This window comes from Chrysemys picta, unplaced genomic scaffold, assembly GCF_011386835.1.
Source record: "Chrysemys picta bellii isolate R12L10 unplaced genomic scaffold, ASM1138683v2 scaf796, whole genome shotgun sequence".
Lineage (NCBI taxonomy): Eukaryota > Metazoa > Chordata > Testudines > Emydidae > Chrysemys > Chrysemys picta.
This window is the reverse complement of record NW_027053503.1, coordinates 920-14,946: the sequence shown is the minus strand read 5'-3', so window position 1 is coordinate 14,946 and position 14,027 is coordinate 920. Positions and strand designations below refer to the sequence as shown.

At 51.2% G+C, this 14,027-nt stretch overlaps 1 protein-coding gene across 1 annotated transcript; it reads right to left on the bottom strand.

Moving 5' to 3' along the window:
- Positions 1–426: 426 nt before the first annotated feature.
- LOC135979382 (maestro heat-like repeat-containing protein family member 1) lies at positions 427–5,548 on the bottom strand. Its single transcript, XM_065579766.1, has 5 exons — positions 5,358–5,548; positions 4,880–5,000; positions 3,955–4,060; positions 3,651–3,746; positions 427–3,041 (listed from the first exon to the last, which is right to left on the bottom strand). Exons 3-5 carry the CDS (start codon positions 4,054–4,056, stop codon positions 2,922–2,924), a joined length of 318 nt encoding a protein of 105 aa, XP_065435838.1. The 5' UTR covers positions 4,057–4,060; positions 4,880–5,000; positions 5,358–5,548; the 3' UTR covers positions 427–2,921.
- Positions 5,549–14,027: the final 8,479 nt, after the last annotated feature.

Below are 14,027 nucleotides of genomic sequence, written 5' to 3'. Positions count from 1 at the left end.
CCAGCTGTGGGAGGGAGTGTGCAGCAGTGGTTAGTGAAGGGGCCTGGAAATAAGGACTGCTGGGTCTATTGGAGAGTGTCACTAGGAGCAGTGCATAAGATGAGGTGTCCTATCATGTTTACTCAGATCAGATTAGGACATAATAGAATGGCTGAAATAGTTTATTTTATTTGTATTGTATTATTTTGCAATTGTTAAGAGCAGCAACTACTTAGCTCAGACTGAAGCAGCTTATCTAATTTTTGAGATCTAAGTGTCTCCTCTTTGAGTGCGATGAGACAATTTAACACATTGTGACAAAGAATTTTCATTGCCACTTGTTATGATTTCAAGAAACAAACTGGTTTAGTTTGAATAGGATTTTCGGTCAGAAATGGTTTCAATGAAATTTCCCCACCATCTCGATTCCTGGGCTCTATCTCTGCCTTTCGGGGGGCGGGGGGGTTGCTGTCTGTTAGAACAGGAGTCTGATTTGGATAGGGATAGAGACCTCTTTAATGTTTTTAATGAAGTAAATACTAATGGGAATTGTGTGATCATGGGAGACTTTAACAGATATAGACTGGAGGACAAGTGCTATTAATATAATAGGGCTCAGATTTTCCTAGATGTGATAGCTGATGGATTCCTTCACCAAGTAGTTGCTGAACCAACACGAGGGGATGCCATTTTAGATTTGGTTTTGGTGAGTAGTGAGGATCTCTTAGAAGAAATGGTTGTAGGGGACAGCCTTGGTTTGAGCTGGCGCATCACATTGGCCGTGACGTCCTCCTGCTGCAAGGGAACAAGAACCTGTCTGAGACTCAGACGCCTCCGAGGAATCAGGGGGGATTAACGGCCCCTGGAACCAGCAGCATTTCCACCCAGCCCCTGCCCACCTCTGAGGGATGGATTTCCCCTCCTGACCCCCAGGATGGAATCTTGTTGTCCTTCCTAGTGACCTCCAGTGGCAACCCCCCTCCTTGTATGGGGAGCTCCTGCCACGTCCCCCTCAGTGCCCCTGACAGCTGTTCCACCTCCAATCCACAGCTCAAGTTCTCAGACCCCTCTCCACCACCCCCACCCAGGTTGGGTAGGGAGGGGACTGTAGCGGGGGGGGACAGGAGGGATTCTGGCAGCAGTGAAGTGGGATGTGGGGAGGTTGAGACCTTTCCCCAAGTCACCCCAGCCACTAATGCTGAAGCCGCAGGATGGCAGCCCTGGTGAATGGGACGGATCAGCAGCCCCTGCTGACTAGGGTTACCATACGTCCGGTTTTTCCCGGACATGTCCTGCTTTTCGGCAATCAAACCCCCGTCCGGGGGGAATTGCTGAAAAGCCAAACATGTCCGGGAAAATGCCGGCCGGGCACTTCCCCTCCCGCGGCTGCTCTGCTCCGCTCCTTCCCTCTCAGACTTTAAGAGCCGAGCTGCCCGAGCCAGCGCTACTGGCTTTGGGCAGCCCCCCCCGCCTCCGGACCCCGAGCCGCCGACCAGGCACTTCCCTTCCCGGGCTCCAGCTGAGCTGCTCCGCTCCTCCCCTCTCAGACTTTAAGAGCCGAGCTGCCCGAGCCAGTGCTACCGGCTTCGGGCAGCCCCCGCTGCCTCCGGACCCCGAGCCACGGGCCAGGCACTTCCCTTCCCGGTTCCAGCTGCTCTGCTCCGGCGGCTCGGGGGAAGCGCCGGCCGGGGGCGCAGGGTCTGGGGGCTGCCCGGCAAACCGTGAAGCCGGTAGCGCTGGGGCAGCCCTTTCCCCATGACTGGGAGTGGGAGGGAGGAGGGGGCGGAGTTAGGGCGGGGGAAAGGGTGGCGTTGGGGCGGGGCTAGGGGAGGGGAAATGGGCGGGGCCAGGGCCCGTGGAGGGTCCTCTTTTTTTATTTATTAGACATGGTAACCCTACTGCTGACTGAATCCTCCTGTTCTCTCCAGAACGGGTCCAGCCTTCCCAGCAGCAGGACAAGCGTCCCCTTCCCATGTGCCTCAGCCCTGCCTGGTCAGACGCCATCACCCATCAGTCCTTGGCCTCCCAGGCTGCCAGTGATGGGAGCAACTCTGGGTGGTGGCTCGGGTGACACAGACACCAGACCACTAGGAATTGGGTGCGGCCCTGTGGGACAGGAGAGTCTCGCAGAGGGCACTTGGGGGACTCTCCTGCCCTTCCCAAGAGCAATAGCACCCTGTCCTAAGAACATAAGTCTGGGATGAGGCAAAGCTTGCCATTAATTAGCCTGGCTAAAGAGCTGGGTGGAGCTGCTCCGGGGACAAGCTGGCTCGCTCCTGCTCATGGAGGTGAATTCATCTCCCTTCCCAGGAGCACCTGCTCTCCCTTTCATTCCCCACCAGGCAACTTGTGCCATGCCAGCGAATGGCCACAGGATGGGAATGAGGCCTGGGCCCCGCCCCAATCTCCTGAGTCTAATGCAGCTGCTCACCTTGTCCCCCATCAGCTGCTGGGTTTCCCCCAGGAGGGAGTAGGTGACAGGGAGAGAGACACACACACATTTGTCCTTCTGGTTGCAGGGCTTGTGTCCTTCCAATCCCATTGGTGGCTGCACAGTGGGCAGAGTCCTCGCTGCGTGCCCGGCCCAACAGAATTGCAGGGCGTGGTGTGGAACACAGAAAGAGATAGAGAGACTCATCCTCCAGCCGGGGTCAGCCCCCAAGGAAGCCTGGAGCACAGGGCTGTGGGCAGGGCCCTCCATGAGGACTTGCTTCCCCAGCTGCTCCAGGATGACAGGGAGGCATGAACCTGGAGCACAGTCCCCTTAAAAGCCCAGAGTCACCACTTAACTAGGACAAGAAGAACTTGACTCAAGCCAGGCTCACTCTCTGCTCTGACTCTGCCTCCCCAAGAGGAACACTCCTAACCCACAGCCCCTGCAGCAGCAGATCCTACAGCCCGTGGGAGCCAGATCACCTACGCCTGGAGTCAGGAAGCTGGGGTCAGAGGTCACTTATGTCAAACTCAGGGAGGGTGATGGTGAATCTGAGCAGGGCCGTGCTGCTCTTAACGGCCCTGGCTCTCTCTCGCGGCACCCTGGACACGATCCAGTAGTTAATGTGCTGTGGGGAAAGGAGGCAGATCAGGATCAATGGGCACAGACACACACCCATCCCCAGGGGGCTGAGACATTGTGCGCAGGGTGGAATATCTGATTCATTGATTGCAGAGCTTTGGAAGGGGATTGTTGCCCGCAGGACGATTCTTGAATCCTGCAGGTCACAACTTGTCATTGTCTCTCTAGACTGGAACAATGTTCAGTGTCGGGGCTGGTCCCATCCTCCCTGCACTCCTGATTCCTGAACAATCCCCTCAGAAATCTCAGGGCCCGTCGGAGAGACGGGCTGATTCTCTGGGGCCCTCCTGTTTCTCTAGGAAGGAGCCTGTGACTCTTCTCTGAGGACCCTCTTCTGGATCTCCCAGGAGGGGTTCAGACTCTCACTCCCCAAGCCAGCCAGGGGCCCTGTGGTTAGTGCTCAACACAACCAGGCAGAACTCTGGCTTGAAGTCCCAGCTCCTTCCTCTGTCCTTTAAGGAGGAAGGGCCTGACACTGCATTGCACTGACTGCCCTGACCAAGGATGCCCACTGGGGGCTCAGCTAGGAGGACAGACTGGAAAATGGATCTAAGAGTGAAGGTAAAATTGCCCCCACCCCTCTCATCGGGCTCACCTCCAAGATGTACTGGAGCCTGTCGGTGTCTGGGGACTCTGCCAGCAGGTTCCCCAGCATGGCGTCCAGGAGGTCTGGCAAGACCCTAGGCAGATCCTGAAAGCAAGGGAGAGCCATGGGTCAGAGTTAGGGAAACTGGGGCTACACCTGCCACAGGATGGGAAGTGGGGTCTCTGGGAAGCACTGGTGAGACCCCCAAACACATATCCTGGCCTCTCTCATTCACATCCCACTGCAGGCAATTAGCCAGGATTCATGGCAGGATGACAGCTGGCTCTTCAATCCATGACTTTAGCTGATCTACCTGCACTTGGGTGGTGTCCTTCTCCATGCCCAGGGTGAAGACGGCGTGCAGGGCAGCTCGGAGGAGGTGGGTCTCCAGCTCTGGCTCCAGGGCAGGTGTCATGGTGCTGGCAAGAGAGAGGAGCCGGCATTAGACTGTGCAGTGCGGGCATGGGACTGGCACCAACATGCAGGTGAAACTGCAGGGAAATAGGCACAGGCTGGCGAGAATGGAAACTGAGGCACCGAGCCAGGGAATGACAAGGCCAAGGTTTCTCAGACAGACAGTGGCAGGGCAGGAATAGCACCTGTTCCCTGGACCCTGCTGCCCCTCCTGTATCTGATCCTGGGTGTGAGCCTCTCCCCAAAGCCGTTGCAATGTTACTGGAGTGAAAAGAACAGCCCAGCCAGGAGAGAGTGAACCTTCCCCCCACCTCTGCCAGAGGAGCCACCCTTGGGCGGTGACCTGGGAGTGGGAGGGGCAGTGACTCCCAGCCCTGGGCCTGAGCAGCACTGGGGTTAGGGGAACCGGGCCGGAGGGTCTCGGTGCCTGAGGTTGCCCACAGCAATCAGGGAGTTAGCGAGGACGGCGCCGGGTGGAGAGTTATCAGGCAGCTCCTCAATGAGCTCCTGTGAGACCCAACGGAGACAAAGGAGCGTGTGAGATTCGGGCCACACTGACACTTCTCAGTGAGGAGATTACACAGCCAGGGCCCCACACAGCCAGCAGGATCCCCCCACCTGCCCCCCGCTCCTCCGATTCCTGCCCAATAGTGACCACTCTCCGAGTTTCTCCCGTCTCTTCTCCCCAGTCTTCAGCCCCAGCAATCCCTGCCCTCTGCTGCCCCTCCAGCACCAACAATCCCCCATCCATTGGCCTGGGGAGACCCCTGCCCCTCCCAGGTCTCTGTCTTTCCTCCAGCTGCTGGGCACCGTGTCTCGCTCACCACAATCCTCTCCGCCACAGCCGCCTTGCAGCAGTGCGGCTCCACTGTGTCCTGCCCTCTCTGCTGTGCAGCGAGACGCGGGGTGGATGGCATGCAGGAACACAAGCTGCTGGGCCTCCTCCTGCACCCACCAGGAGTGGGGTTAGGGGAGAGAGAGACAGTTAGCCAGGGACCTCCCTGCCCCCACACAGCAGCTGCAGGACTCAGGCCTGAATGGGGGATAGTGGGGACCCGCCCATTGTCCAAATCACCCACCACTCCACCACAAGCAGGGTCAGGAACTGGGACAGTGCCTGTGGGGGGAGGAGACCCGGCTGGTGTGTGACAGACACCCCCACCTCTGGGGTCCCAGATCATGGAGGAGAAAGGTCCCCATTAGGGCTGGTGGATCATCAGGGACAAGACCCTCTGCAGGGGGTCAGGTGCTGGGAAGGGGCAGGACAGTCTCGGTTCCAGTACAGCTGGGGTACGTTTGTACCTTTTCTCCGCCTTGGAGCTGCTCTCGGCTGTTATTGAGAGCAGCCTCCTCTGTGGCCACGTCCACCCATTCCTCCTCCTCGTCCCCTGAGTCCCTGGCGGTCCCTGCACCAGGGAGAGAAGGGGACAGGGTGATGCCTGCTGCCACTTGCGGGAAGGACAGGGGCACGATGGGGCAATGTGTCCCCTTCCCACCTCCGGGACCCAGGGCAGATCGGGCCCCACACTCCCCCCTCTCAGTGATGCCTTCAGCCCCCAACTCCTTCAGGAGCCCATAGCAAAGAGACCCCCCCACGCTGTCCTGGACTCCCTGGGAGGTGCCTCCCCCCAACTGGAGCACCAAGGACCAAAGTGGCAGCATCTAGTGTTAGTGGGGTTCATGTGGCTCAAGCCAGACCCCTGGGCTGGGGACCCGCCCCCATAGCACTGATCAAGGGCCTGGGCCCAGGGTGTTCACAGCCCCGCCCTCATCTCTCTCTGAGCCCAGCCTGACTCCTCACCTAGAACAAAGCAGCGGCGCCCATCGGCCTCGCTGCTGCCCGAGTCCCAGGCACTGCTGCTGTCCCATGGGGAGCGGGCCGAGCTGCTGGTGGTGGGACAGGGATCCTCCACCTCCTGCCCTGGGGAGGCTGGAAGGTCCTCAGTGACCGGGCAGGGCGATGCCTCCTGCTGGGAATCAGGGCTGGGCTCCTGGGGCCGCTGCTGCCCACACAACATGCCCCAGAGTCACCCTGCCCGGCTCCCCTCCTGCGCTGGGTCCTGCCTGCCCAGCCGCAGCCTGGCCCAGCTCCATTTCGACCTGGCCTCTCCCACCTCGGCGCCTGCGCTGGGAGCGGGTTTTCTCCGCCAGAAGGCTGGGCACTCCCACCTCCTGGCCGGGCCGGGAGCTCCTTCCCCGCCAGTGGGGACGGAGGAGCCGCTGTGCTCCTGGGGAAGATGGCAGCTGCTTCCCTCAGGCTCTGGGGCCACCTGCAGAGCCTTCTTCCTGAACATCCTCAGGAGCCTGGCCATCCTGGAACCGAGCGGGGAGCGGGCGTGAGTCTGGGGTCAAGGCAGCCTCTGACTAACCAGCCTGTTTGGTCCCTCCCCATCCCTGCCCCAGCCAGAGCAGCTCCTCCTCCCACCATAGGGGTGCATGTAATGCAATCTACACGCACTGGCAGGAGTTCATTGCATGATCTGCTTCCTGCTGTTTGGTTCTGGGCTGTTGGAGTATGGGCTTGCAAGCATCTGTGCACACATATTATGCTAATTGCATCTAGACCACATCTCCCTAGTTTGTTTGTGAGAATGTCCTTATTAACACCAAGATGGATCACATCTACTGTTTACCCACCTCCACTAGGCCCGTAACCCTGCCAAAGAAGGAGCTAGGATTGGTTTGGAATGATTTGTTCTTGACAAGTCCATGCTCACTAGTCCTAAGAACCAAATTGTCCTGTAGGTGCTGACAAACTGATTGTTTAATAAGGAGTTCCAGTATCTTTCCAGGTATGTTAATGGATGGGAAGACGTTCTTTTTCAGGGATCTCTGACGAGAACTGGGGCACAGCACTTAGTTTGTTGAGGCCATAAAATGGAGACAGGCACCTCTTCTCTCCTCCCAGCACCCCAGATACCTAAAAAGGTGGGACTCACATCCCTCAATGGGCTTTAAAAAAGACAATGGTTACAATGTGGCCCCGACCATTTCTGGTTTCTGCAGACTAGATGTTTTAGCAAAGTTTAGAATTCCTTGGTGCTCAACACCGTGAAACTCCCCTTTCTCCTTCACAAAGGGCTTTAACGCCCCTTATCTCACCGAGGCTCTCAACTGCCCAAAGTTGGAGAATTGTCCCTGTTCCCATTGCAGAGCACCCCCCACGACACACACACAGAGTCCTCTTGGTGGTGGGAGGGGAACAGAGGAAAGGACAGAAGATGTAAGAGATGAAGAGAAAGGAGGGAGGGATGGAGGAAAAGGTAAAACAAAAAGGACAAACCCTAATGTCCCCAGTGATTCTAAGGGACAAAATCCCAGGTGGGGAATAAAATTCGACCACCTTAAGCTAGTGTTTTCCATGCTTAGAATTCAGCTGGCGCCAGATGCATCAGACTGAACAGGTTCCAAACCTCTCAGAGGCTCTTACCTTCTAAACAGGGATGTCTGTTTTCTAGTAAAATCAGGAAAAACAAAAGAGAAAACTCAAAAGAGGTTCCTCCTGGCGCTCATATACGTGAACCTAAATACTCTCTCAGTCCTCAAAGAGAGAGACCTCGAGAAGGAGACTTGCTGAAGCAAAGCTACAGGGGACTCTGAGGTTTCCCTGGCCCTGCGCCCCTGTCCTGCCTGGTTGATGTCAGCATCTCTCTGTGAGGTCACCACCTCCCCAGCACCTTTGACCAATAGGCTGAAATCCTGCAAAAGGCCTTTGTGATGTCACTGCCACACCCACCCCTCCCCTGCAGTGCTAATGTTCTGCCACAGGCCAGACACTTTGGAGGTTTGAGCTACTCCCTGTGGATCACCCCGCTCCATGAGTGTTCATTCTAGGAAGCAAGCCGGCTAGACAGTAAAACATCACAAGCTGCTCCCAATACTACACTCGGTTTCTCAGAAATGAGTAGACTTTATGGGCAGAAGAGACAGTTAGAGCATCTAATCTGACCCCCTGCATATCACAGGCCTCCTGTCTACCACAATAGCTACTGTTGGGGTAAACACATTCCAGAAAGGCATCTAGTCTTTATTAAATGACATCAAGAGACGGAGAATCCACCACTTTTCTTGGTAGCTTCTTCCTGAGGTCAATCATCCTCGCTGTTGAATATTTGTGCCTTATTTGTCATAGGAATTTGTCTCTTTTCACCTTCCAGCCATTCCCAAACCTCAGCCAGTATTTGTAGGTGACAAATCTCATGAATTGTCACAGATTGCGGTGTTACTAGAGGAGGTTTTGGAATTAACTGATAAGTCACTGGGACCAGATGGCATTCACCCAAGAGTTCTGAAAGAACTCAGATGTGAAATTGCGGAACTACTAATTATTGTTTGTAACTTGTCCTTTAAATCAGCTTCTGTATCCATGACTGGAAGATAGCTAATGTAACACCAATATTTAAAAAGGGCACTATTGGTGATCTCGGCAATTACGGACCAGTAAGTCTAATGTCAGTACCGGGCAAATTAGTTGAAACAATTGTAAAGAATAAAATTGTCAGACACATAGAAGAACATAAATTGTTGGGCAAAAGTCAACATAGTTTAGGTAAAGGGAAATCGTGTCTTACTAATCTATTAGAGTTCTTTGAAGGGGTCAACAAACATGTGGACAAGGGGGATCCAGTGGATATAGTGTACTTAGATTTCCAGAAAGCATTTGACAAGGTCCCTCACCAAAGGGTCTTATGTAAATTAAGTTGTCATGGGATAAGAGGGAAGATCCTTTCATGAATTGAGAACTGGTTAAAAGAAAGGGAACAAAGGGAAGGAATAAATGGTAAATTTTCAGAATGGAGAGGGGTAACTAGTGGTGTTCCCCAAGGGTCAGTCCTAGGACCAATGCTATTCAACTTATTCATAAATGATCTGGAGAAAGGGGTAAAAAGTGAGGTGGCAAAGTTTGCAGATGATACTAAAGTGCTCAAGATAGTTAAGACCAAAGCAGACTGTGAAGAACTTCAAAAAGATCTCACAAAACTAAGTGATTGGGCAACAAAATGGCAAATGAAATTTAATGTGGACAACGTAAAGTAATGCACATTGGGAAAAATAACCCCAACTATACATACAATATGATGGGGGCTAATTTAGCTACAACGAATCAGGAAAAAGATCTTGGAGTCATCGTGGATAGTTCTCTGAAGACTTCCACGCAGTGTGCAGCGGCAGTCAAAAAAGCAAACAGGATGTTAGGAATCATTAAAAGGGGGATAGAGAATGAGACGGAGAATATCTTATTGCCCTTATATAAATCCATGGTACACCCACATCTTGAATACTGTGTACAGATGTGGTCTCCTCATCTCAAAAAAGATATACTGGCATTAGAAAAGGTTCAGAGAAGGGCAATTAAAATGATTAGAGGTTTGGAAGGGGTCCCATATGAGGAGAGATTAAAGAGGCTAGGACTTTTCAGCTTGGAAAAGAGGAGACTATGGGGGGATATGATAGAGGTATATGAAATCATGAGTGATGTGGAGAAAGTGAATAAGGAAAAGTTATTTACTTGTTCCCATAATATAAGAACTCCACTAGTAACCTCCCTCCAGCCTGACAGTTCACCTTTCAGTATGACCCGTTGTAGTCTCCCCTTTAACCAGTTCCTTATCCACCTTTCAATTTTCATATTGATCCTCATCTTTTCCAATTTAGCTAATAATTCCCCATGTGGAACCGTATCAAATGCCTTACTGAAATCGAGGTAAATTAGATCCACTGCATTTCCTTTGTCTAAAAAATCTGTTACCTTCTCAAAGAAGGAGATCAGGTTGGTTTGGCACGATCTACCTTTTGTAAAGCCATGTTGTATTTTGTCCCAATTACCATTGACCTCAATGTCCTTAACTACTTTCTCCTTCAAAACATTTTCTGAGACCTTGCATACTACAGATGTCAAACTAACAGGCCTGTAGTTACCCGGATCACGTTTTTTCCCTTTCTTAAAGCTAGGAACTATGTTAGCAATTCTCCAGTCATACGGTACAACCCCTGAGTTTACAGATTCATTAAAAATTCTTGCTAATGGGTTTGCAATTTCATGTGCCGGTTCTTTTAATATTCTTGGATGAAGATTATCTGGGCCCCCCGATTTAGTCCCATTAAGCTGTTCGAGTTTGACTTCTAACTCAGATGTGGTAATATCTACCTCCATATCCTCATTCCCATTTGTCATCCTACCATTATCCCTAAGCTCCTCATTAGCCTCTGAAAGACTGAGGCAAAGTATTTGTTTAGACATTGGGCCATGCCTAGATTATCCTTAACCTCCACTCCATCCTCAGTGTTTAGTGGTCCCACTTCTTCTTTCTTTATTTTCTTCTGATTGATATGGCTATAAAACCTTTTACTATTGGTTTGAATTCCCTTTGCAAGGTCCAACTCTACATGGCTTTCGGCCTTTCTCACTTTATCCCTACATGTTCTGACCTCAGTAAGGTAGCTTTCCTTGCTGATCACGCCCATTTTTAAATTTAAATTTAAATTTAAATTAATGGAGATATCCTATCTCCTAGAACTGGAAGGGACCTTTGAAAGGTCATCGAGTCCAGCCCCCTGCCTTCACTAGCAGGACCAAGTACTGATTTTGCCCCAGATCCCTAAGTGGCCCCCTCAAGGATTGAACTCACAACCACCCTGGGTTTAGCAGGCCAGTGCTCAAACCACTGAGCTATCCCTCCCCGCCCATCTTCCACTCCTTGTAGGCTTTCTGCTTTTTCTTAATCATCTCTCTGAAATGCTTGCTCATCCAACTTGGTCTACAACTCCTGCCTATGAATTTCCCCCCCTTTCTTGGGATGCAGGCTTCTGATAGTTTCTGCAACTTTGACTTGAAGTAATTCCAGGCCTTCTCCGCCTTTAGATCCACAAGTCCTTCAGTCCAATCCACTTCCCTATCTAATTTCCTTAATTTTTTAAAGTTAGCCCTTTTGAAATCAAAAACCCTAGTCACAGATCTATTTTTGTTTACCCTTCCATTTAGTTTAAACTGAATTAGCTCATGATCGCTCAAACCAAGGCTGTCCCCTACAACCATTTCTTCTAAGAGATCCTCACTACCCACACCAAATCTAAAATGGCATCCCCTCTTGTTGGTTCTTCAACTACTTGGTGAAGGAATCCATCAGCTATCACATCTAGGAAAATCTGAGCCCTATTATATTACTAGCACTTGTCCTCCAGTCTATATCTGGGAAGTTAAAGTCTCCCATGATCACACAATTGCCATTAGTATTTACTTCATTAAAAACATTAAAGAGGTCTCTATCCCTATCCAAATCAGACTCCTGTTCTAACAGACAGCAAACCCCCCAAAGACAGGGATAGAGCCCAGGAATCGAGATGGTGGGGAAATTTCATTGAAACCGTTTCTGTCCGAAAATCCCATTCAAACTAAACCAGTTTCTTTCTTGAAATCATATCAAGTGGCATGAAAATTCTTTGCAAAAATATTTTGTTGCAAAACAAAAGCATCTTCTGTGTCACAAAAAGAACAGGAGTACGTGTTTGTCTCGTCGCATACAAAGAGGAGACACTTAGATCTCAAAAATTAGATAAGATGTTTCAGTCTGAGCTAAGTAGTTGCTGCTCTTAACAATTGCGACATAATAAAATACAAATAAAATAGACTATTTCAGCCATTCTATTATGTCATAATCTGATCTGAGTAAACATGATAGGACACCTCATCTTATGCACTGCTCCTAGTGACGCTCTCCAATAGATCCCCATCCTCCACCTGTCGGGAGGTAGGTAGGAGCGGATTGTTATCCCTACTTGAAAGAGGGAGAAGCTAAGGCTGAGAAAGGAGAATTGACTTCTCTTAGGTCACACAGCCAGTCCGTGGCAGAGTTGGGAATAGGACCCAAGAGCCCTGATTTTCAAACTAACCATCGGATCTTGAATTTCAGACATTGAATGACCTGAATAAAGTGCTCTCAAGTGAGTTCCAGACCAGCAAGAGTTCATAGTAATTATTCAGCAAGTATTTTAAGAGAACTGGAATGGTAGAGAAAATAATGAACTGCAGAGAAGCAGCAAAATTTGTCGAACATATGACTGGTTATGACTATTTACTTGGTCTTAAAAGAAAACAACAGGGACCTGAGTCTCCTCCCTGTCAATAACGCCCTGCTCAGCCAATCAGGGTAGAGACCGAGGGGCGGGAGGATGAGGGTTCTCACCAGAGAGCCCAAAGGATGGCCCAGGTCACAGCTGGGGATCACTGTCTGAGCACTATTTCAGCCCCACATTTTTCGGTGGACCTCCCACAATGGGAGTTGTAGAGCAACCCCCACGACACACACACACCCCTCCTGGTGGTGGGAGGGGAACAGGGGAACAGACAAAAGAAGTAAGAGATGAAGAGAAAGGAGGGAGGGATGGAGGAAAAGGTAAAAGAAAAAGGACAAACCTTAATGTCCCCAGAGATTCTAAGGGACAAAATCCCAGGTGGGGAATAAAATTTGGCCACCTTAAGCTAGTGTTTTCCATGCCTAAAATTCAGATGGCGCCAGATGCATCAGACTGAACTGGTTCCAAACCTCTCAGAGGCTCTTACCTTCTAAACAGGGACGTCAGTTTTCTAGTGAAATCAGTAAAAAGAAAGGAGAAAACTCAAAAGAGGTTCCTCCTGGTGCTCACGTACGTGACCCATAATACTCTCTCAGACCTCAAAGAGAGATCTCGAGAAGGAGACTTGCTGAAGCAAAGCCACAGGGGTCTCTGAGGTTTCCCTGGCCCTGCGCCCCTGTCCTGCCTGGCTGATGTCAGCATCCCTCTGTGAGGTCACCACCTCCCCTACACCCTTGGCCAATAGGCTGAAATCCTGCAAAAGGCCTTTGTGATGTCACTGCCACACCCACCCCTCCCCTGCAGTGCTAATGTCCTGCCACAGGGCAGACACTTTGGAGGTTTGAGCTACTCTCTGTGGATCACCCCGCTCAATGAGTGTTCATTCTAGGAAGCAAGCCGGCTAGACAGTAAAACATCACAAGCTGCTCCCAATGCTACACTCGGTTTCTCAGAAATGAGTAGACTTTATGGGCAGAAGAGACAGTTAGAGCATCTAATCTGACCCCCTGCATATCACAGGCCTCCTGTCTACCACAATAGCTACTTTTGGGGCAAACACATTCCGGAAAGGCATCTAGTCTTTATTAATGACATCAAGAGATGGAGAATCCACCACTTTCCATGGTAGCTTCTTCCTGTGGTCAATCATCCTCGCTGTTGAATATTTGTGCCTTATTTGTCATAGGAATTTGTCTCTTTTCACCTACCAGCCATTGGGTCTTGTTCTGCCTTTCTCTGCTCGATTAAAGATTTAATACCCAATATTTTCTCTCCATTAAGGCACTTCAACACTTCAGTGAAGTCACCTTTCAATCTTCTTTTGATAAGCTAAACAGGTTGAGCTCTTTCAATAGCTCACTAGAAGGCATTTTTCTCCAGCCCTCAGAACATTTGGTGGCTCTTTGCTGCCCCAGCTCCAATTTCTAGGACCATCTTTTTCAAAGGAGGACACCAACACTGGAAGCAGTATTCCAATAGCAGTCTCACTGCTGCTATGTCACCTCCCTATCCTACTCACGGCTCTGCTCCTACGTCTAATGATGGCTTTAGCCCTGTTCACCACAGCATCACACTGGGAGCTCATGTTGAGTGGCTTTTCCACTCTGGCCCCTAAATCCATTTCAGAGTCACTGCTTTCCTGGATACACGTCCCCATTCTGGAGGTGTGGCCGGCATGCCTTGTTGCCACGCATAGGACCTTGCATTGGGCTCTGCTCAAACTTGTTTTCTTTGAATGGGTCCAGCTGGCTGAATGAGCCAGATCGCTCTGTATCACTGCCCTCTCCCCATCAAACTCCCTCCTAGAGTCCGCACCCCAACCCTCTGCCCCAGCCCGGATCCCCCTCTGGCACCCCAAACCTCTAATCTCCAGCCCAGTCCCAGAGCCCACATCCCCAC

What these genes read in the sequence shown, in the direction of transcription:
- LOC135979382 (XM_065579766.1), bottom strand. Translation starts at nt 4,056, where the DNA reads ATGACACCTGCCCTGGAGCCAGAGCTGGAGACCCACCTCCTCCGAGCT. An exon ending in AGGACACCACCCAAGTGCAG is followed by an intron (nt 3,747 to 3,954) that starts GTAGATCAGCTA and finishes CCTTGCTTTCAG; the next exon opens with GATCTGCCTAGGGTCTTGCC. An exon ending in GGCTCCAGTACATCTTGGAG is followed by an intron (nt 3,042 to 3,650) that starts GTGAGCCCGATG and finishes CTTTCCCCACAG; the next exon opens with CACATTAACTACTGGATCGT.